The 24542-nt window shown below is 43.7% G+C and overlaps 1 protein-coding gene across 1 annotated transcript in view; it reads right to left on the bottom strand.

Moving 5' to 3' along the window:
- The window catches only part of ALK (ALK receptor tyrosine kinase), a 671492-nt gene that overhangs the window by 452311 nt on the left and 194639 nt on the right, over positions 1 to 24542 (bottom strand). The window contains exons 2-3 of the mRNA XM_027033475.2: positions 21872 to 21991; positions 3250 to 3414 (exon numbers count right to left, since the gene is read on the bottom strand). Coding sequence (XP_026889276.1) covers positions 3250 to 3414; positions 21872 to 21991 — 285 coding nt within the window. The remainder of the gene's footprint in view (positions 1 to 3249; positions 3415 to 21871; positions 21992 to 24542) is intronic.

The raw sequence follows: 24542 nt of genomic DNA, 5'->3' as shown, positions 1-24542 counted from the left end.
AAATACCAGTTCTGACAGTGCTGAGATTCCCTCAAGTTATGCTTGGATGTGTTTGTTCACTAAGGAACTTGATCAAGCGGACTGATATATCTACAATGGCTTTGGCCATGGCTATTCACATCATTGTCCTTCATGTTAGTAAGAATGTTTTTCAGACAAATGGAAGTTGGCAGTACTCACTAAAACATGAATATTCCAATCCTTACTGGTCTAACTAATTGGAAAAAGTCTGTAGTCAGTGCATGTACTGGCCCTTTATAAAAACATAAAGGCACGGATATATTTCCACACTCAGGAACACTTATTTCTTTCTTCTCTCCTCTTCTTCCTTTCGTTTTTCTCCTATAACTCAGGGTAACATGAAGATGCCAGAGATCACAAGAAAGCCGATAAAGGAGGAGAGACAGGTCACAGAGTGGCAATGCGTAATCTATTGGCACTCTTCTAAAATTCATTTAAAAATGTAAAAAATGCCAACTTTCAAATTGATAAAGTCTGACTCCACAAAGTCTGTGGACAATTGCTACTTGTCCCTATCTCCTGATTTCACTGAACTGCACTCACAATTCAATAGCCATCAAACAAAAAACATACAATGACCAAAAGTACATGTACTACCAGGACTGTTGGGGATTAGGCTCTGGAGCCACCCCTATGGATGCATGAAAGCAGGTCCACGTCAAGAGTATAACAAACCTAGTTATGTCTCAGAATCACTTGAGAAGTGTCTAAAAATATTTTTTTAAAAAAACACAAAGGAAAAAAGAAGGAGAGAGTCCTGTGAAAACTGAGACTCCACTGAAATACTGTATTGCATCCACCAGATGGACGAAAATGACAAAGTCTGACAATATCAGGTACTGGTGAGGCTGTAAAGTCCTGGGGAGGAATGCTAACACCTCAAAATGGGGTATAACTTGGTACGAGCACTTTGGAAAATAGCTCGGCACTCTCTATTGAAATGGAAGCTGCAACCCATGACCCAGCAATTCTACTCCTACTCTCTGCTCCAGGGAAATTCTTGGACATGTATATGCACCAAGAGGCATGTACAAAATGCTTACAGTAGTGCTGTTGGTAACAGCCAAACCACAGAAATGACCCAAATGTCTAAGGATGGTGGAAGAAATCAACTGTGGTATTTTCATGCAGTGATTGAAAACCAAATGAACCACAGCTACATGCATCTACACTGACAAGCCACAAAACAACAATATTATTTCATTTGTATAACAGGTTACAAACCTAATCGACATGCTGTTTGGGGCTATATACATAAGTGGTAAGGTCATAAGGAAAAGCAAATGAACGATGGACACAAAACAGGATAGTGGTTCCCTCTGAGGGAAAGGAAAGATTTTGGATCTAGGTGGGTGACAGAAGAGGTTGTAAATGGACTGACAAACGTTCAAATTCTTATGCTTGGTGTTGAGAACACATATGTTGATTTCATTGTAATTGTGAATCCATGCATACATGTTTCACTTTGTTGCACATGCTAGATTTTATGCTAAAATTTAAAAATATACAGATTTCTAGGTTCCATCTCAGATCTGTTGAATCAGTATCCCAGGCTGCGGAAACCAGGCAGTACTTTGTATAAGCTCTCCAGAGGAGTCAGATGCACTGTAGATGCACTATAGGGTTAAGAGCCACTCACCTACACACAATACTCCCCCCTCCCCCTGCCAATACACATCAGCATCCAGGTGAAAGCAGCTTAAAATATAAATCAAGGTCAAGCAATTCCAAAAGAGTCATAAAAACAGAAAAAAAGGTCAGCCTGGGAGAGTATGAAGAAAGGAAAGTTCTCTCACAGTTCAGGGTCTGAGGCTGCTATAGAAGCCTGAGGGCATCAGGCTTATTTCTGTGCCACCTCCAACCTCCCCCAGAAACTTAATTGAGCCCGTTAGATTCACAGAAGCATGAGCCTGAGATAACTGCCTCCCGGACCTGGGCCCAGGGCAGGCTTTCACTAGAGCTTTTGCTGCAAAGGCAGAAACACGATGTGGGAGAAAGCGTCCTTGTTTGGCACTCATCACAGGAGACATCTAGACCTGGACCGACACGTACAAGCTATGTGATCTTTAGCAAGTCACTTCCCCTCTCTGAGCCCTCAGTTTCTCATCTGCCCTGCCTCTCTCACAAAATTGGAATCCCATGAGACTGTACATGGAAAGGCTTTGCAAAATGAAAGTACTACTCCGAATGGTTCAGTGAGTCCATTACCACATCAGTGGCTACTTTTCCCTACAAGTCAGAAACATAGGCTGTCAATTCTGAATAAGCAGAGTTTTCTGGGTCCAAGGAACGTGGGGCTCTAAGATTTGCCACCTAAGATTTGAGACCTGAAAGCTGGACTAGGGCTTAGTGTCTCTGCATCTATCTCTAAACACTCAGCAAATATTTAACAAACACCCACAACTTATTCAGAGTCTAACTTCTCTGGCCCCTGATAATTCAGAAGAGGATGTTCATTAATCGCTCAGGACTACTGGAAACACCTTGCAAAGCTACAACACAGCCTGAATATTCATTAATGGCTTTGAAACTAACATTTAACCCAGTTATACAATACCTTCCAAATTAAAAATGCCAGATTTAGCAAAAAAAAATGCAGGACACTCAATTACATTTGAATTTTTCTTTTTTGTAAGTTTACTTATTTATTTTGATAGAGAGAGAGAGCGTGCACAGGAGGGACAGAGAGAGGAGAATCCCACTGACAATACAGAGCCTGATGTGGGGCTTGAACTTATGAACTGTGAGATCATGACTTGAGCCAAAATCAAGAGTCAGATGCTTAACCTACTGAACCACTAGGTGCCCCTGAAATTTTTAAATATAATTGGAAGTTGGAATAATTTTAATGTATAAGTATGGCCCAACTATTGCATGAGATGTATTTATGCTAAAAAAAACCATTGTTCATCAGAAAACTCAAATTTAAGTGGGTGTCCTGTATTTTACTTGGCAACTCTATTCCCAAAGGACAAACAGATCAGCACTTTCTCCTACCATCAGTGTGAGAGCTATAAAATCCTATTTCCTTTACTTGGTGAGAGAGTGAAGGGTCAGCTTGGTCCTGAAATTGGACTTGCATCCTACGGAAGGCGCACACATTAAAAGCAGGTTTCAAAGGAAACAGGTTAGAGCAGAGCCAGGAAGCCTTAAAACTGCAAACAGAAATAGACATACAAACCCTGTGCTAGCCCATCTGGGACACTTTGTGGTGGCCTCTACCCTTACCTCTGGGCATCTCCTTGGAGTGCTCTGTCTCAGGCCCATCCAACAGGTCCATCTGGGAGGCCTCCTCAGAGGGGACTCGGCGCCAGGACCAGCTCTGGTTCCGGAGGTCGTGGAGTGGTGGGGAGTACTCCAGCTCACAGGGGAAGTCAAAGCTGCACTCCAGACCTGCAGTGACAGCCAAAGGTCAGTGGAGCAAACTGTCTCCCAAAAGAAACATTCCAGCATCGCCCCCGCTCCGCCCTCCGCTCCAGGAAGGTGGCCTTCATCTCACCCACAACCCTCATCTCTCCGGGGTGGGGAGCTGTCAGTTTCACAGCTGGCTTGGCTCCACATTGTTGTAAAGGGGACTAAGAGAGAAACAAAGGTGTTCCTTGTGTTACTCAGATTAAAGGAGGCATCTTTAGAGAAGGCAGGTGAAAAAAGAGCTAACAGGTGGGACTGGAAGAAGCTCTACATCCTGTGAGGTTACCTGGTGACATGAAAGGGCCTGAGGCCAAGTGGCTGGAGCCTGGCTTTGCAACCAGATAGGTCTGAATCTAAGTCTGCTGCTTAGCAGCTGGGTTGACTCCAGGCAAGAAAATCAGCCTCTGTGGCCTCAAATTTCCTCATCTGTACATTGGTGATGATAAATCTACCTCTAGAGTTTGCCGTAAGAGCCGGGAGGATCATGTGCTTTCTGTATTTGTGAACCTGCCTACAGTAGATGCTCAAGAAAAATCTTCACCAGGTTCTGCTCTATTTGAGAAGAGAAGGCCAAATGGAGCTCAGGCCTTTACTCACAGCCCTGTCTTCTAGCCTTAGATCTACTCTTCAGCTCCCTCCAGACAAGAGGGCCAAGGCTATGAAAGCTAGTCTGGGCTCATTCTCTCTTGGGGAGAGGGTGGGGAAGGTCACTGGTAAGGAGAGAGAGAGAGAGAGAGCGAGAAGGGAGGCAGGAAGAGACCATACTGTGGGACAATTTTATGACCTTTTACAAGGATTCTTGTGCCCAAACCATTCCATGTTTGCCCTACTTCTAAGACACACTCACCTCCTTCCCCTTCCTAACTCCATATGCATTACCCAAAGTGGCTGAAGTACTTTGTACCCAGTAGGTTCTCAATGCTTATTAATGGGTAAATGGAATGTGTGCCAAAGTGCGAATTATTCACCCACTTTTGACTTCATTGTCTCCCCTCAGCCATGGGGATGTGAAGAAAGGGAGAATATGATATAAAAAACCCAGAACACTGGACTTGGTGTCCAGGCTTGGACAGTCTCTTCTCATGTGTGGCACTGGGTGCCCTCATCTGAAAAACATGGGTTTAGACCAAGTGACTGGGGAAACAAATGCCCAGTGAGACCTGGGCTCCAACTTCAGCTCTGCCACCAATTTTGCCGGTGCCCTTGAACGAGACACTACACCTCTCTGGGCCTCAAGTTCCTCAAATACAAAAGGAGACTTAGACTAGATGTTTTCTAAAGCTCCTTCTTAATTTGGCTTTTTAAAGATTCCTAAGTCCTTGTTCTCAGAAGTGTTATAGGGAATTTGATAAATCAATCTTCGTAGTGGTGCTAATGGGTGCTAACTCCCAATTATCATTGTGCATTGTAACAGCTGCTTCTGTGGCTACTGCTACCATGACCTCCAAGATGAATCTGGTGTTAAAAATTTCAGAATGCAGAGGGGAAGGGTGTCAATGCTAGTGCAGGCAGCTGGTCGTCACTGGATTGTCCCTTAGTCACATACACAGGCAGCTAAGCCCTATGCCAGAGTGGGAGTAAAAGAATTCCTGTTGACTTTAGCCAAACTAAGTTTAGGTAGGGGTTGGTGGGGGGTTGTGGGGGAAGAAAAATCCTTCAATTACACTTCTATTAAGTATCTTTCTGCTTCTCAACCAGTAGAGATTTATGTACCAGCTGCTCTCCAGGAGCTGCCATCTTTCTGGTCCTAAGGTTAATACTACTTGACCTTTCACAATACAGACAATTCACCTTTATAATGGTGAGCTGAAATGGGCAGGACTACAACCTTGTTTGAGTTGACATGCCACCTGCTGCCTACATATTTATCAGCTTTGAAGACTTTCTACTTGCCTCTGGGGGCTGAGCTGCTGCTGTGTCCATGAATTGGTGTCCATGAATTGTAGGCCGCTTTAATCTTCAAGACTTACTTGCCAGCCACCTAGTTTTGATTACAGAATGCAAGGAGAAAGCTGGTCCAACATTGTGTATTTTGTAGCATAAAAATTATCCTTATAATGAAAAGAGTAGCCACTAATCTTGGCTTTTCTAAAGAGGGTCAAAAAGATCCATCTATATTAACAAATGACTGAGTCAAAAGATGGGAGAGAAAGGTACTGGCCATTCCCATCCCACATAGACAACTATTGGTGACTTTCCCAAAGCTTTCTCTTCTGTGGCCCAGCCTCTATCTTGATTTTTCTTCTCCAATTAAAGTCGTCCTATTTCTATTTGGAACAGAGGGGTGGCATGCAAGATCAAATACTGTCTGGTGTATATTAGACAGACAACAGAATATACAATCCTAGTATCAAGCATCATTCGTCCTGGGATCTTTTAACTCTGAAGAGTCAGAGAAGAACCGGCTGTGTTTGGACCAAACCCTGCCTGGTGAAACAAGCTAGGCACATGCTCCAATTATCAAATAGGTACATTTTGAAATTCTTGTTCCAAGGCAGCCTCCCTTTAGCTGTCAAAGCTGCACTCTTTGGCTTTAAATAGAAAGGAGGTTAATATTACTGTTCATTTTGGGTGAAACTGAATTGGGCTTTTTTAAATTCCAGTTTAATTTCTCATAAAATATCAAGACAGGTTTCTTTCTCCTGCACTAGCCTCAGTGCCTTTCAAGCAATAACACCTGGGACTCATTTCTAAAAACACCAGGATAAGGAATATTCTCCTTGGGTCTTTTCTAAAGTTGTAGACCTATGAAGCTTCTTGTGTCTCCTTAACCCTCTTCTGACCCAGTCCTGGTAGGATAGGGACTGTAGAGTATATTTTACAGATAGGACTCAGAGGGATCAAGGGTTTCAGTGAAGTGTTCAGCCTTAAGCAATCCAATGGCAGAGGCAGGTCAACATGCAAGAGAAGGCATGGGAAATAACATTCACTGAGTCCCAGCCATCTGCCAGAGACTATGTGTGTGGTTTTTTTTATGTCACTGTTTTTCTGATGCCACTATATCTAATCTACAGAAAATCACTGAGAAGTAGATGTTATCTTCTCTCTACAGGTAGGGAAACAGAGGCTCAGAAAGTTTACTCTACTTGCCTAAAGATCAAAGGATCACCCTAAGGCAGAACCAGAATGTGACCTAAGGCTGGATAATGATGAAGATTGAGACATTTTTCATCATGCCTCCACAGTTTCAAAATCACAATCCAGGACCAACAGAGTAAATTAAATAATATATGAGAAACCTGGGAAGTGTTATATCTTGGTTATTATTACACCCAAAGTCTGCAACCTCTTCATATTTGCAAAGGCTTGTCCTTGCCCCTAAGGGAACAGATTTATATTTCCTCTGTGTCAGGCTTATTTTGCAAAGTAACCATGACCTTCAAAACATTCCAGAGATCTCGGGGCACCTGGGTGGTTCCGTCAGTTAGGCGTCGGACTTCAGCTCAGGTCATGATCTCATGGTCCGTGAGCTCAAGCCCAGTATCGGGCTCTGTACTAACAGCTCAGAGCCTGGAGCCTGCTTTGGATTCTGTGTCTCCCTCTCTATCCCTGTGCCTCCTCCCCTCTTTCTCAAAAATAAATAAATAAACATTAAAAAAATTTCAAAACAATCTAGAGATCTCAAACTTACTTTACCTATCAGGACCCAGGAGAATCTAACCATTGAAAAATAGCAATGAGAAAAAGACATACTTTCCAGAACCTGCTGATCATTGCTACCCACTTTCTTGTTACTTCCATTGTAAAAAAAAAAAAAAAAAAAAAGATAAAGTAATGGAATCTTCTGGAAACAGTTCTCCTGCTGAGAGGGGTGTCAGGTGCTGTGAAGAGAAAGGTCTTGGTAGAGCAGTGAGGATGGTTCCAGGCTTGGTCCTGCATAGAGCAGCTGAGAGACCTCAGCAGGTTCACTCACCTCTCTATGCCTAGTTTTCTACCTTTGAAAAATGAAACAAATGGAGCAAATACCTTCTACAGTGCCCTCCGTCTCTGAAGGTTGGTGATTCTATAAGGCCAACACAACCAAACCTACAGACCCTCAGTCACTTTCACTCTGCCTACCTCTAAATGAGGGCATGTTGTCATCCCTAGAAGCAGAGTCCCCATGAAACGAGGCTGAAAGTGCATCTCACTCAATGGGGACTCAGTTTACCTCAAGATCGTCAGAGAATTAAGAAGACAATCTCAGGTTTTACAGTGACTGACTGTTCCTGAGTAAGTGTGAATGTGAATGTGTGTATGTGCGTATGTATGTTCATACATTTTTATCAGCTTGTACCTATGTTCTGAAACCTTCCAGGGTATGAGTCACATTTCAAAAACTGAATTCATTAACAGTTAGCTTTAAGGCACTGTTCTAGTATAAAAGGCAGCCATTCAGAAAAATGTTAACAGAAGCTGATCAGAAAACCCTGTGGTAGCCCTGCCCAGAGAGATGCCCAGTTTCCTTTTCAAATGCCCTTGGCTGTAGAGGAGTTGGCAATGACCGCACACTGAGTCTGAGGGGGGAAACCTAGCCTTTAGAAGTGTGTGAGCCTACCCAAACATCCATGCTAAGGCCTGTGCCTAGGAGGCCACCTTGGCTAATCAGTGGAGATGGGGGTCCTCCCAGGCTGAGATGCATGAGGAGATTCTGTGAAAGTTCCAGGCACCATCTACAACACCACATAAAGGTAATAGGGAGACATGGTGTCCTTTGGACACTCAGGTGTCCCCTTGGGTAAGCTTAGAAACTCAAACAGTCCTCCTTTTTGACTGACCCAAGTCTCCAAAAAGCTCCTTTGAATCAAGGCCTTTTCTGCCTCCTTGATCCTGACCCTGGAAACACAGAGATTTGCTACTAGTTTCCTCAGTCACCTTGAGTCAATTTCAAGTGAGGGGACCAGCAGCCTCTAGTTTTTTAAACTTTCTTTCCAAGACTAGCTGGTTTCCAGGATCCTTCAGAGCAGCTGTCCTTGGGCAGGTCCACAGGAACCCACTTGCTGATGTCTCTTAGTGTCAGCCCACCATGAGGTTTAGAAACAAATATTGTAGAATGAAAAGCAGAAGCAGTAATAAAAAAGAGAAGAGCACCATATTTATCCATCCTATGACACTTCACCCTTCTTTAATTGTTTTCCTCTTATTAGGAGTGTGTCAGAAATCAAGATTGGGGTTGGACTAATGCTCTTGGCTCTGGCAGCACTGGGTATGCATTTGTAAAGAAGACCTGAGGGGAGGACCTCTGTGAAGGCCTGTGGGAAGTATTTTCATAACTGACTACATTTACTGAGAGCTTACTGTGTTTGGACACAGTATGCCAGGCACCTTACATCATTATCTTATTTGATCCTATGAAGTAGGCAGGATTCTTACCCCCATTTAGCAGATAAAGACACTGGGCTTAGAGAAATAAAGTTACATCTGAGTTAGATATGAAGTGATTGAGTAGGCTGTGGGCTTTCACTGACCTGCTTCCTTCCTGGGACCCTGAGGCCTTGATGACAGTATCTCACAAACAGGGAATTATGAATTGAAAAGGAAGCAGCAACAGAGCCACCCTCCTTCAGAGCCACAGACACCAATAAGAGTCAAGACCTACATCAAGGCAGGTCAGGAACTGGACCCATGGAGAAACAGGCAGGGTCCAGCTAGAGGCAGGACAGGAGCTGGAGCATCTGAGCTTCCCTTGATGGAGACAGAACTGGAAGGCCTAGGTGAGGATTGAGTCAGAGTACACATTTCTATGATTCAAGTCTTAACCCCCCATGGGTGTGTTGACTCAGGAAGCTAAGAGTACACCTCAAGTAAGGCCCAGGGCTCAAGGTAACCCATCTAGGTTTCCTAACATGTTCTGGGATATCCGCTGTGTTTCTTGGATAGGGATAGGGGTGGGTTGAGGGAACTGAGGGTGGTATGGGCAAGGTTTCTATGGCCATCAGGGACCCATGAGAGAATTCACCCAAGTGGATACTCAGCCATGGAATCTGCATCTGAAAACAGAGAATTATCTGGTTTTGGGGGCACCTGGATGGCTCAGTGGGTTAAGCTTCTGACTCCAGCTCAGGTCATGATCTCACAGTTCATGAGTTTGAGCCCTGCATCGGGCTCTGTGCTGACAGCTCAGAGCCTAGAGCATGCTTTGGATCCTGTGTCTCCCTCTCTGTCTGTCTCTCTCTCTCTCTGTCTCTGTCTCTCTCTCAAAAGTAAATAAACATTAACAAAATTACCAGGTTAGCTGCTAGTTTAAAAAATAGCAGCATGATTGTGATATGTCTTGGGATTCCTATTTGACTGCCAGGATGCAGATGGCCTTGAGGCTGGGCTTGGCATTCCTCACTTGTTGAATGGTAGTCTCTGTGGTCCCATCCAGCCCTATAATCTTCTCCTATGAATCTATGATGAATGAATATGTCTTATTCATTAAGTGACCTTAATATCATCAGGTTTGTTTCTCAGGGATAGAGCACAAGACCTGAGATTTGATTCCAATTACACCACCTGCCAGATGGGCAGTATTAGGCACTCTCTCCTTCTCTCAGAGCATCGGTCATCTCGGTGGTCAGACTAACTTCCCAGAACTGCTAGAATGATCCAATGAAACGATGCATGCGCTTGGAATGGAGAAATTCCTAACGCACATTAGCTGATTCAGAATTTGTACAGTCATGCCCTTTCTGAATAGTTTCTGTTTACCATGAGAAATAATATTTATATGAGCTATTTTAGCTGATAGCAGATGACCATTTCCTTGGTATTACGTTGTCCCATGTGAAGGTTGGCATGTCTACCTTTAGACGATATTCACAGAGTTAAAGGCTATTAGAACTTGAAATGACATTTGAGGTCAACTCCTTCTCCCATTGGACAGGTGATAAAAACCAAGACCCAGGCAAGGGAAAAGACTACCCCAGGATCATGTGGCTGGTCACACAGTGTGGAGGGCATTTCTCCTGCCTGTGGAGGCCTTTTCAAATGCCATCCTCTCTGGGTAGCTCCAGGCTGAACATCAGTTGCTGAATCACCAGCTCTTACTTCCTCAGGCTTAGCTTACTGGCACATTTAAGCTGAGGCTAGATTGCTTCAGGGATGGCATATACAAATGCCGGTGTATCCCTAACAAGCCTGATTTGTGGGTTCAACAAAGAATTGTATGAAGCATCATGCACATGTAGCAGTTCTCTTGCAGGTGGCCTTTAGAGGTCATATAATAGAGCTTCATGTCTGAGGCTGCGGTTCATTTATATATAGCTCCAGAGACCAGCATTCTCAAAACTCTGGCAGTCCTTAAGGATTGTAGCCAGATCAAAGGAGCTCCCTTGGCTGCCAGCAATCCTGAGGCACAAGGCAGAGTCATCTTCTTTTCTCAAGGTATTCTCCAGAACTTCTCGATCATTGAGCTTCTGGGTGATGAGGGACCTTTGGGACTATCTGACATGAAGAAACTGAAGTCTAGAGATATTACGGATGCAAATGGGTGGGTTGCAAAATTGGTACTAAAATCTGGTTCCGAGCCCTGTGGTATTTATTATTATTATTCTAAGCTATAACAAAATAATAAATAATGATAATAATAATACTTTAAACAATTAGGACAATTCGCAAAACTCTAGACTTTTTTTTTTTCTGAGACAAGATAGCAAAAACACATATGGCTAGGTTTCAAATATCTCCCAGTGATTCAAAAAAAAATATCTCCCAGTGATTCAATGGCTCAAATCACTTCCAATAAGGCTTTCTGGCTTCTCTCATCCTAGATGTACTCTTCTGCCAACAAGCTGTTTTTTGATGGTTGCTGGAAGCTCCCTGCTAGAGAGTAGGTCTGTGCATAGGCTAGAAGCTATGATAAGAACAAAGGGAGGAAACGCAGTGGGAGTGAAAGAGAAAGATCACTAGACAATTCTTGGATTTTTCCAAGCTCTGGGCTAATCAGCCTTGTGCTTTGGGGCAATTCATTTAACCACCTGAGTCTTGGTTTCCTCACGTATGAATGTGAGAGATTTATCACAATAATCATGCTGATAAAAATAATAATACCCGCCATGATGATCAAATAAGGTAATGAATGTGGACATGCTTTATAATTACAAAGTACTATATATGCATATCTTATCGCCTTTGTCGCCTGTGCCTCAGATTTACCACCAGGAGCTGAGAAATGAGCTGGACTGACTTGACCTCAGAGGACCCAGGGAGACACTGACCAAAACAGGTATCTTCCTAGCTTGCTCTGTTTTATATCAAAACTGCATGGGGCACTAGGGTGTCTGAGGAATATTGAGGAACTAGCTGCTGCATGGGATCAGACTGTTCAAAGTGAAAGCTTGGCTCAGTCACTTGACTCGCTGCATATCCGGGGGGCAAATTATTTAATCTCTCTGTACCTCAATTCTTTCATGTGTAAAATGGGGATTAAAGCAAGGACCACCTCAGGGGATTGTGAGGAGGATTAAATGCAATACACATACCAAGCGCCCAGCGTGGCAGTGACTTGCACATTGTTTATTATTAAACTTGGCAGTCCTTGCTGTTGGTCTTCAGGTGTCTCCAGGGGTTAGCCACAGCAGAGGGGAGTTAAATGGGTCCATGTCCAACACTGAAGGCAGAAAGCTTTGACTGTGTCAAACTTTGTGGAAACTCCTTAATCTTTGCTTTTGACACACTGATCTAGCTTCCCTTTTTTAAGTGAAGTCACACTAGACCTTGAATAAGAGGAGCTGCATTCTAGCCCCGGTTCTGCAGTGTGACTTCAGGCAAATCATTTAACCTCTCCAGGCCTCAGTGTGCTCATCTGAAAAATTAAGTGGTGGAATAAAATGATCCTCAGGTCTCTTCCATCTCTACCATTTTAAGACCAATTTCCCTTTTTGGGCAGATGGCCAAGACAAGCTTTCTAACTTGGCTCTAACAGCTGGTCAGCAGAATCCCAAGAGTCCTGACTTCCAGCCCAGGCTTGGATGATTAGGGGCTTCTACTCCCTCTTGCTGGGTTATTTCCTAAAGGGGCACTTGGCCCACCAGTTACCTTTGGTATTAATCTACCAGCTGCCAACAACATCTGGCCACTTACTTCATAAGACTAAGTAGCAAACCTAGCCCCTTGCCCGCCCCGCCCACAACCACTATTCATTTGTCATGGGGCCCCAGAACTGAAATCATTCACTTCCTTCCCACCATCTCGCTCCCTGGAATGCATCTGGGAACCAATCACCCAATTCAAGACATCTGTTTAGCTCACTTATAATCAAGCTGCAGCGAAGAAGGGCCAAGTCTCCTTCAATCAATCAATTATATAAACACAGCCTCAAAAGACAGTCTCAAGGAGGGTGTGTGTGTAAGCACACCCAGGATGGTGGGAGATATGTGTAGAAAGCTTAATTCTCATTTCTCTTTTTGTGGCCAGTGCAATGTTATAGATAGAAGAAATGGGACTCTGCTCCTCATCCCAGAACAGAAAATTGAAAATAATTAAGATCCCAGACATTCTGAAATTAACGAGCCCAGCCTCCACATTTTACAGATGGGAAAACCAAGGCTCATGTGACTTGGCCAAAGTGGCAGAGCCTAGGATCTGGATAAGTAAGAGAACTGAGACCAGAACCCAGATTGGACTTTTCCAGTCCAATTCTTTCCTTGTGATTTTCAGAATCATCTCTAACCAAATGAAGCAGACCCCACAGAGCATGTTCAAAACCTTAATAGTTTGTACACTGCTCAGCATGACATCCATAAATTAGGATCACCCCTAAAACCAGAAGGTTGGAGAAGAGCTCTGAACAATATGGCATCCATGATAACCAGAAGAGGCTGATGGTCATCAACGGTCTCAACTTCAGAACATAAAAAAATGACCCTCCCCTCTTTTCTGGTCTCTAATGGTGAAGATTCGCTAGATGTTGCAGGTTACCATGGGGCTCCCCCCACTCCCCCACCCGATGCCAATCTCAGAACACAGATACAAGGCTGTCCTAGAACAGACCCTGTGCCCTTCAGGGACTCCCACTCCAGGGTGGCGAGATAGACTTCTCACACCTAACTCTCACAGTTGGCAGACATGGTAAGGCCATGGGGACACAGAACAAGAGAGATTTTCTGCCTGGGAAGACCTGAGGTTCATGGAGGAGGCAATTTTGGGGCTGCATCTTGATGAATGAAAAGATTTTAACATGGGATAGGTTTAAGCTAGGAAGTTTGTAAGAACAGATGAAGGAATATTGTTACTCCAGGCAGATGGGGAACTAGTATCGCTTATTCTCATGTAGTTTTATGAATTTTGAAGCTGGGCTACATAGGATTAAATCCCAGCATGGAGAGTATCATGGTTAAATATAAAGTCCTTTCAGTTTCTAGAGGGAAAAACTAGGGACTTTAAGAGTTTTAAGGAAAAACTTTCTAGCAAAGTAGAGCCAGGCCACCCAAATGCAGGCTATTGGCCTCTCACTGGAATGGCCTCATTCCTCTTCCAAAGGTGAAACACCTGTGCTCCAGCATCTGGAAATCTGTCCTCACAGAACTTACAGCAATGCTGTCAATTAGGAATCATTCCCATTTTTCAGATGACAAACAGAATCAGGGAGTGGTTTACTCGCTGAAGGTAATAAAACTCACAGGAATCTGAGCTGCAAATTTCACATCTCAGATCCCAACTTGAGTTTCTTCCCCACCATTCTGTGCTTTGCTTTCAGACAGAGAGGCTGGCAGACAGCTTGCTTGGATGTTACACAGGACATTTAAAGGCAATAAGGAGCTGAATGGAAGAGCTACGGTTCCCAAACCTAGTCCTACTGTTCCTGGACCCCAGATCTTGTCTTTAAGAAGCTCTCCACGTGATGGTGAGGTAACCAGACTGGGCGTGGCCGAGGGTCCTTCCACACCAGGATGGTATTGACCCTATACTGATGTAACCCTTGCGACATCATGAACCCGCTGGAGTGGTGGAGACCTAAGGAATTAAAATGATGAGATGGAGAAAGCAACAAATGGGAGTGATGTGTGAGGAAATGCTTTGCAGCCCAAGTACTGAGAAAATATGAACCATCGCCCATGCGTCTACTGCACTGGAAGGGTTAAAGGTGGGCTTTTCCAAACAGATGACCTGGATTTGAATCTCAGCTTTGCCACTAGCTCTGGGCAGACTGCTGACCTCTCTCTGGGCCTAGTGTACTCATCTGTAAGATGAGGCTATTTGACTAGACCACTATGGGCCCTGACAGCTCACAATTTTTAACAAACCAAATTATTCTAGGCATCTATTCAAGTGGACTGGGTAAAGTCCTGTTAATCTGAGGTCTCTTCTGGCATAAATGTTTGCATCTGAGGTTGCTCTTGACAAAACATTTCATTTTAAGAGGATTTCCTCTCATTTTTCTCATTCTTGATCAGTCATTTTCCTGCATATGTTTTGGACACACATCTTTCTGAGCTGGTTGGGAATGCTCTGTATACAATATCTCAGATGTCCCAAAGCTGTCAAAACAAAAATTCCTCAGCTCACTCATGTCTGCTGAATATGCTTTTTTAGATTGAATAGAGAAAAAATAAGCCTGCCTAAATAGTTAATGTCATAGCTTTTAATTCTAAACCAAAGGAACTGTTCTCCCCTAGACACATGTCTTTCCTGAAACCAGTTAATATGACTTTAGGAATAAGAGGGCTGTGGGAACATCCCTACCCTTTACAGAGATCCTCAGGGGCTGAAAAGCTGAGTTGGGAACTGAGAGACCCAAATTCCTGGTTTGCCCCTGGATTGTTCAGCAAATGTTGCTATTTCATCTACTGTATATTTATCAGGAGCTAAACTGACTGCAAAACAGTGGATTAATCACTGGAAATGCAGAAGGGAACAAAATGTAGATTCCTTGACCTCTAACAGCTTACAGTCTCGGAATCATGATGACTCAGGGCCACAAATAACTTAAGATATGTCGCACTGAAAAGTGTGACATCAGAAATACGAAGTACTTCATAAGGACATTATACAACTTTCCTTGGTGAGAAAACAGGGACAGAGTGAAGTCTACAACCTTGCGGGCTGTTCTAATTTGGGGTTAATGTGGTCACCAGCTGCTGGGTGATAATCCTTACTGGATGGTTTCCAAAAAGAAGCTCTCTTTATCTAACAGACATACTAAGTCTTTGCTAAAACTGAAAAGTATTATTTCCCATGCAAACCTTCCTATTGGGTTTGATAGATCATCAGACCCAGGGGTCTGCACACATATACAAAACAATCATACAAGTACTTAAGAAAGACCTCTCTTAACAAGAAACAACTCTCTACCTGTTGTCTTCACCTGGATGTCCCTGAAGACATTCAAATATAACTTGCTCAGCATAGCTCTCTCCACCTTCTTCTCTCTTAAGGTCTTGGTCACCATTTCTCCTTGCCAACTGTTTATCCTCCTCCCTGTTTCAGTTAACACAATGTCCAAATACTCAATTACCCAAGCTGGACGCTCCTGGATGGACAACCAAGTCATGCTCAACTTATAGCCAGAATCTGTCCCAGACTCCCATCCTGCCATTCCATTTCCAACCTATGCTTCACATGTAGGATCATGTCTAAATCCTGAGTACATCTGGAAGTAACTTTCTCCAGGCACACTGCTGCTGCTTCCTCCAAGGTCCTCCATATCCTCTGGTATTGAGCTTGACCTGTTCCTGAACATGCCTTTGCACCAGGAATGCCCTTCTCATTGGTCTCAAGGTCTCATTGGTCTCAATCTCCAAGGCCCAACCGAGCTATCTCCATCTCCAGGACATCTAACTTCTTAAGTCCTCCACAGAACTGGAAGTCTCTCCCTACATTTCAGGAACTTTGAGCATGTCTCTGTTTCTGCACCTGTCATAGTGCAGGCATGCTTGCCTCTTCCTTGAGAGTTCTTGAGGGAAGGGAGTGTGTCCTATATGTCTTTATCACTGCTATGCCTAGAGCAGAACCAAACATACAGTTGGTATTCCAAGCGTGTTTATACCCACTCTCTCATACCCTGTGGCATCAGAGACACAGTAAGGGGGAAATGATTCAGGCAGGTAGGGATACAGAAACAATGCTCAGTGGGGAAGCCACGACTGGACTGCGTATTAGGGAACCACCTGCCCAGGTAGGACTGCTAAGACCATGCTAGCAGGAGAAAGAACACATTGACAGGAGACCAGACAGGCCTGAGTGATCCTTTCCACATTAATCTTTCTCTCTGTGCATCTCTATCTCTGTTCCCTCATCTGTTTATTTCTTTCCCTTTTGTCAATACCTTTCCCCATGTCTGTGACAATTGCTTTAAATGGCTCTTTTTTAACTTGTTTTTCTTGCCTCTGTGTCAGTTGGTCAATCAGTCTTTTATCTTTTAATCTGCCTTGTTTCTTTTCTGCTTCTCTTTACCCAATCTGCCACTAACATAGAGATAAATTGTTGGTATTTATTGAGCGGATCTATGTATCTTCATTTTAAAGGTAGGGTATATGATCAAGTGGGTTATTTTAGACAAGTCTTTTCTTGAAACACCTAAGCCATCTGCTTGTTATTTAATTTCCATGGATAGGGTTCATTGGCCTCTAGCAGGCCAACAGTCCTCAGGGTGAGAGATATACCCTGCTCTTGGTTTTATATAACCAGCAGTATTGCTGTATCCCTTGGGACTCAGTCTTTTTTGGTGAATGCATTCACAGGGCTTATACTTACCATGTTACAGATTAAAATACAAGAGCATGGACTAGGAATGAACTTGACTTCCCAGTTCAATGGAGCAGGGTTGAAAGAGAACACAAGAAGTCCTGGCCTGTCAGGGCAGAGGAACGGGGAAGAAAGCTTTCAGCCCTGACAGTGGTCCACAAGGGAACTGGGAGCTGCTTTTCACTGACACCAGGCACTTGAGGGTGGAATAGCTGATCACGTCCAGCCACATTAAATATGTAATTTCAGAAATGTGATCAAACTGACTTCCTGCCTGAACTATGAAGCAAATCCCGTAAGGCATTTGTGGGCTTTTTTGTTTTCCATTTTCAATTCTGTGGTAGGTTGATTTTTTTTTTTTCGAGAAAGAGATATGTTTAATTTACCCAGTCTTTTCAATCAAAGAAATTGATACATTAACAGGACCGCAGTAGTGGCCCCTGTAGTGGCAGTAGGGAAAGTAATTAAAAAGTCTAATTTTTCTTTCTTTCCAATAGCACCAGACCTCAAATTGGATGGGTCCCAATGGGCTTGAAAGCATAAAAAGTTTTAATAGAACTTTTATTTAAAGTCTAACAATGGCTTTGTTGTAGCCTGATGTTGGGCATTAAGGGGAATCTTTCTCTTCCAGGAGTCAATGTTCTAGACATTGGAGGAGTGGAGGGACAAAGAACTGTATCACTTTATTAGGGCTGTCATAACAAAGTACAGCAAACTGGGGGCTTAAAATAACAGTAATTGATTCTTTCACAGTTCTGGAGACCAGGAGTCCAAAATCAAGGCATTGTCAGGGCTATTCTCTCTCTGACAGCTCTAAGGGAAAATCTGTTCCATGCCTTTTTCTCGGGTTTTGGTGGTTGGTGCCAATCCTTGGCATTCCTTGGCTTATAGATACATCACTGTAATCTCTGCCTCCCTCATTACATGGTGTCCATCCTGTGTGTCTGTGTCTGCGTCTCTGTTTTCTCAAAAGGACACTGGTTATATTGGATTAAGGCCTACTCTAATGCAGTATGGACCCAAGTTGATGATCTCTGCAAAAACACTACTTCCAAATACGGCCAAATTCACAGGCACTAGGGGTTAGGACTTCAATATTTCTTTTGGGGGAACACAATTCAACCCTTAAGAGAGACCACAGTCTATGGTAGGGCACACAAGACTGCCCAAGGTGCCCCTTGTTTGGGAAGAGATGAACTAGCTGGCTTGCCTGGAATAGTCTCAATTTGGGGACATCAAGTCTTGGTTTTATAGCTGCCTAGCTCTTGGGTAACAGACTAGTCATTCAGTCCCAACACCAGGAAGTAAGAGCCTTCTCCGTGGAGGGAAGACTTCATCTGTGAATTCACTTTGTGTTGTAGTAGAAAGAGCACTCAACTTGGAGTCAGACAATCTGGGTTCAAGCTTTTCTAACTGCTGTTCTGCTCCATGATGGGACCATGTTAATAAACTTCTTTGGCCCTCAATTTACATGGGATATAAAATAATTTCATAACAAGCTTAAGTGAGAAAAAGGGTGTGAAAGAGTTCTGCAAAGTATCAACATTTTTGTTCTTCAATAAACAGGAATTCTCTTTCTCCTCCTCATCTGGGGCAGAACCTTTGATTATATTACATTTTACATGTTGATCTGATTCTTCCCACACCCAGCGTGGGCAAACATGAGCTAAAGTGGGCAGGACACCATCTGCTTCTGTGGCTCTAGAACTCAACATGATGATAGCTCCCAGTGCCCTCTGTCTCTTAGCACCTGGAGCTACCAGTTGGAACAGATTTTTATCTGGGTGGATAACAAGAGCCCAGTCCTCTAGCCAAGCCTATAAATAATCTTAAGGCATAAGAGGTGATGATAAAAGGGGAAAAAAAGGTATTTCTTTAGATGCCTCCCCCCTTCCAAGCCTTGGGGGAGGAATGCGTAGTTCTCTGCTTGTCAATGATGACACAAGCGGGCTGCAGTCCTTCAAGACAAGAAGCGAGAAAGAGCTGGAATCAGATACCAAATGCCACTGAAGAAAATATATTTTACACGACATAAAAGGCCCAATGTAAATTAGAAGAAATATGGGAAGACTTCAAAAAGGTAGGTCAAACTTTTTCCTCAAGCAGATAATTACAGGCTGGGGGTGAGTAAATCTTGTTAGCCTCTCTCCACCTCGTCTCTTCTCATAAAACACTGGTAAAAAGAAAGCCACATTCAATTCAGGACCGGACAGCCTGCCTGAGAGGGCCGGCCTGCTGCTGTCTGTCATGATGCCTGTGGATAGGTTGTTGCTGGCCCCTCTTGTTGGCCCTTTGTGCACCGCCCCCTCCAGAATATCCCCTTCTGCCTCATCCCCAGAATGCAGGCATGGGACTCCGCCACTCAAACGCCCACAATAACTTGCTGAGACTTGGTTACTTCTCACTGTCTGAAGAACTATCCCTTCAGGCGGCAATTTTCCAGTCAAATTTCTCTGCCCAAGTTTGAGGCCTTAAAATTAATGAAGTTGTTAACATTTCTTAAAATGTCTTTCACGGCAGTTGAAAGGTACAGATTTATCACCAATGAGTCTGTTGGCCTCTCTGGTTCATACAGACATGTGGGCTGGGCCCCCACAAACATCCTTCAGGGGACAGGAGTCTTGGCCTTCAGTTTGCTCTGTAATGGGTTTCGGATGAGTCTTCAACATCTGTGCTCCAGGATCAGCCCCCCAGAGATGCTTGCTGTAGCAATAAGCCTAGCTGCCTCTGGAATTATTTCTCTGGCCTATAAGCCTTGAGATAGCAGGAATAAGTCTTACTTATTTTTGTACTTGTATCCCCTCTGCCCATCTGGCACTGGACCAGGTACATAGAGGTGATAGTGGAGGCAGGTAGGTTGTGGCTGAATTAAATATAGTAAGGTAAAAGGCTCTGAAATTACCACTGGACTCAGTCAAGGAGCCACCAATCAAGAATCAGTTCTTCCCGCCCTGTAATCAATAGCAATAATGGCACTGCCTTTGGCATCTCCATCCAGCATTTGGGCAATGTCTGGCCAATGGTTTGGGTCCTCTCTTTTGCCTAGAAGAAGGCAATTCATGAGGATACTAGGCCATAAGGAGAGTTCGAAAAGGCTCTTGAGAATGCTCCTGATCTACTCTTTTGCCCCAAGGCAGCATGTCTTTCTACCTCATTTTATAGATAAGGGTGAGGCCTGAAGGAAGTAGGTGTATCAGGGCCAAGCAGTGGTAGGGAGCAGCTTAATAAACTCCAGTGGCTTTCTCCTTTCAACCTGCAACCTCTTTCTGGATGCTCTACAGAGAACAAAGGCAATGCCCTCTGTGTCATGCAGGAGGTAGAATGCCTTTTTTGGACATTCTGCATTTTATAAAAGTTGTCATCCTGCAGAGATACTGAATGACTTTGAGAGCAAATTCAAAATGTTATCCAAAGACCGGTTGGATCACAAATCTGGTTACAAAGCAATAACGATACAAAGGACCAGATTTCAATTATTTATAGACACTTGCCCTTATCACAAAATGACAGTCAATGTCTGGCTTAAATAAAATCAAGAAGTAATTCTTATCTGGAATCTTCTGACAACTACTGATCTTCCTCTCCCACTAGGGAGGCTTAGAAGCAGCAGGAAACATCCCAGCAGAGTATAATCCTAGAACTGCCCTAGGGTTTTTGATGCATTTATTTTTTTAAGTTTGAAATGAAAGGTACAGTTAATATGAACCAAGACTAACTGCGTTTATGCATGAGGGATAGCAGTGAGTGGAAGATCTCTGTTAGGTGCATTTTAAAAAGCTCAGGTCCAATGGCAGAGACCGAGTATCAGGATGAGTAAATATGCCCAGAAGGGAATCTAGAACTCACTGCTATACCAGGTTCATAAATACTTAATTGAAGCAGACCTCATGAGTAAGTTCCATCCCCAGAAGCCTTTTGTATTCATTCATCATGCACAAGCCTTTATGAGTATGTTCTATGTGATATAATAAAGTGGGGAACAAATGCAGCTTAGTGCTTGCTCTAATGGGGTTCACTCTAGAGAAGTTCAAGAGAAGAAAAAATGTCCACCTGAAAATACATCAGCTCTTTTCCAAACCTGCTCTTCCCTCTGCAGAGGCCCAGCTCCTATGAACTATTAGAATGTTAGCTGTTAGCACAGAGAAAGAATGAAGAATCCTATACCATACATATATGGCCTCCTAAGACAGGATGTAGCAGGCTGAGTAGGTGGCCCCCCTGGGAGGAAAAGGGAATGTAAGGGAAGAATTCTGGCTTTGTAGTTAGAGTCCACTCTGCACAATCTTATTAAGCTCAGTTTCTACATCTGTGAAAATGGAACGGGACCTGGCCTCCTTACTTCTGAAGTGGGTGCAGAGTCACATGAGTTGAACTAGTATCTAGGAGCATGTCTGGGAAACTTTAAGGAGTTGCCCAAATGTCAGGGGCCCCAGAATGTCCTGAGGGGCCCCAGAAGACCTGTGACCTTCATAACAACAATTCTTTCTCAAGAGGTCACCACTGCTAGAAACACTCATGAGTTAGAGCCCTATGTCTAGAAACCACAGTCAAAATGCAAATAAGTGTGGCATCTAATGATTGGGCAGGGGTGTCAGGAACACTATATGCCACAAAGGCTGGGAGGTTGGGATATGGCAGCAACAAAGCCATGGGCTTTATCTAGGATAAAGAATGCACCTGTTGGTCTGGAGATGCCAGGCCTGGCTGGAATGTGTGCCAGTGGATACTAAAACTCACAGCTTCCTTAATTATGAGATGGTGATTACACATCGACTATAAAATATATACTTACCGTATCGACTGCGATGAGACAGGAAAGGGAAGGAATCTTTCATTATCCAGGTCAGATTCCATACAAAAGGATCAGGAGGATGAGAAGGCACGCTTGTCGGTGACTCCGAGGAGCTGTGACCTGAACATAAAAACAGAGAGAATACTGACCCATGTGCTTAAGGTGTGTTTTCTAGCTGTCACTCATATGGCTTATAGGAGAAGTGTGTAAGAGGCTTTCTTGTCTTCCACTGGAATACCAGGGAAAAAAGACCAAGCCACTAGTAGATTGAATTGACCCCAAGCACCTCAGTGCACATTTTCTACCCAGGCAGCCAAATCTAAGAAGTCTGAATCTTGTAACCAAACATCTCTGGGAGACTAACTTGAAGCCAGGCTACTTAATGGCCTGGTCTAATAGCTCTATTCAAAGTCTATTCTGCCTATAAGAATTTGTACAACTTCGTAGAGAACTTCAATTCATTTCATCTAGATAATGCCTCCACTCTATGTTCAGACTTGTTAGTTCATCTAAAGTTGTTTGCTTGGGTTATTATTGCCTTATCAATGAGAGGGTTGAAATTGCACTCAGAAGTTATGAGATTATGACAATTATGTTATTTTCAGGGACCAAAAAAAAAAAAAGAGCTAGGTGATGGGTTTTCCCACAGTCACCAGTCCAGGGAGCCACAAAGGATTAATGTTCTTGTTTGCATGAGAGAAAGAAGGGTTGAGAGAAAAGGAACAAAAGCAGCATTATTCCTTTGCTTAACTGTACCTCGAGTGGGTTTTGTGTGGTGAAAAGTAATTATAATATACCTACAAATCAAATGAACACATGTTACATGCTCTTATGCAGTTCTTCCCAGAAAAACCCCAAGTCAATCACTATTTGCTAATGTTTTATGGTAGGCAAAGCTTCTTCTGTTAAAGAAGGAACAGCTCTGTTTCAGAGATAGATGTGAGCAAGCCTGAGTGAGGGAAAGAGGGAAGGAGGTGGACTAGGGTTTTTTTCTGCATCTTCCATGAGCCAGGCACTTATGCTGGACTCAACCCACATAATCCCACGTGATATTTGCAGTTGACTCTCAGAGATAAGCAGGATCACCCCCATTTTACAGCTGCAACAACTGAGGCTCAGAGGGGCAAATGATGGAATCAGGAGCTGAACCCAGGTTTGCCTGTATCAAAAGGCCATGCTCCACCATGAGTGAGCTGGTTTGCTACTCAAACATAATTCTTAAGCCAGCTGGAGAGACTTGGTGAAGAGAAAGATGAGGAAGAAGAGAAAGAGGAACAGGAAGCAGCACAGAAAGCTTTTTCCAGTCTGTCTGCTTTGTTGTTTCTTCCAAATCACCTCCAGAAGCGGTTCCACTGGGCCGTATTCTCCTGCCTCCAACCTCTTGTTAGTATCAACCCCTCTTCACGCGCTTTAAGGAAATTACCATCCTGGGTGAACACGGCAGTCTTTTGTTTCCAGGCCCCTCCACTGTTTTATCTGCTGGTGCTGTACTTAGGTAAAGCTGACCATGGGAGCATGTGGCCTTGTAGCTAGAAAAAGGATGGGCATTCTACAGTCACCCTCCTGAAAGAAACATCCTTATCTCTGCCTTCCAAAGATTTAAGATGGAGGGCACCTGGGTGGCTTAGTGGGTTAAGTGTCTGACTCTTGGTCTCAGTTCAGGTCTTGATCTCACAGTCATGAGTTCAAGCCCCATGTTAGGGTCCATGCTAGGTCTGGAGAGTGCTTAAAACAAAAAAAAAGCCAAACAAACAAAAACCAACACCACCAAAGATTTGAGTTGGAAGTGCTGGCTTCTGAGTACCAAGAAAGGGTTTTTTACTTTACTCCTATGTCTGATCTAAAGAAATCAGAATTGAATTGGTTGGTGCCCAGATACATCTTTCTGGTAACATTTCTACAAATGGCTTGGGGAATGTGCGCTGAAAGGGGTCAGGAGCTCTGCTAATAAGTTTCAAAAGGAAGCCATCTCATGTCACACTCATGTCAGCTCTGTTTTATAGATGGACAACGGAGCTAAGAGACATCATGCCCCAAACCACAGGTATACTTGGGGGAAGGACTGAGGTTTATTACAGTTTTTTAAAAAAATTAATAATATGAATCGAGCACATATGGACCAGACACTATGCTAAGCACTTTAAATGAGTGATATGAGTGATTACATTCACTTCCGACAACAACCTTGTGAATAGTATCATTGGTCCTCATTTTTGTTTTTTAAATTTTTTTTAACGTTGATTTATTTTTGAGACAGAGAGAGACAGAGCATGAACAGGGGAGGGTCAGAGAGAGGGAGACACAGAATCTGAAACAGGCTCCAGGCTCTGAGCTGTCAGCTCAGAGCCCGACGCGGGGCTCGAACTCACAGACCATGAGATCATGACCTGAGCCAAAGTCGGACGCTTAACCGACTGAGCCACCCAGGCGCCCCTCATTGGTCCTCATTTTACAGCCAGGGAAATTGAGGCTGAAAGAAATAAGACACCTGGACTGTGGCCACATGGCCAGTAGGCAGAAGACCACAGTCAACAGACCAAGTTAGCCTAATTCTACAACCCATGCTTCTTCCACCATCCTTATGGACCCCCACAAACCAGTGCAAGGGGTTCTACAGCTCTCTATTGGGCTTCAGGCCCCCAGAGTGCAATGGCTAAGGCCAGGGGTCACC

The sequence above is a fragment of the Acinonyx jubatus genome, chromosome A3 (assembly GCF_027475565.1).
Source record: "Acinonyx jubatus isolate Ajub_Pintada_27869175 chromosome A3, VMU_Ajub_asm_v1.0, whole genome shotgun sequence".
Taxonomy (NCBI): Eukaryota; Metazoa; Chordata; class Mammalia; order Carnivora; family Felidae; genus Acinonyx; species Acinonyx jubatus.
Note: the sequence above shows the minus strand (reverse complement) of the source record. Positions and strands in the feature narration are given on the sequence as shown.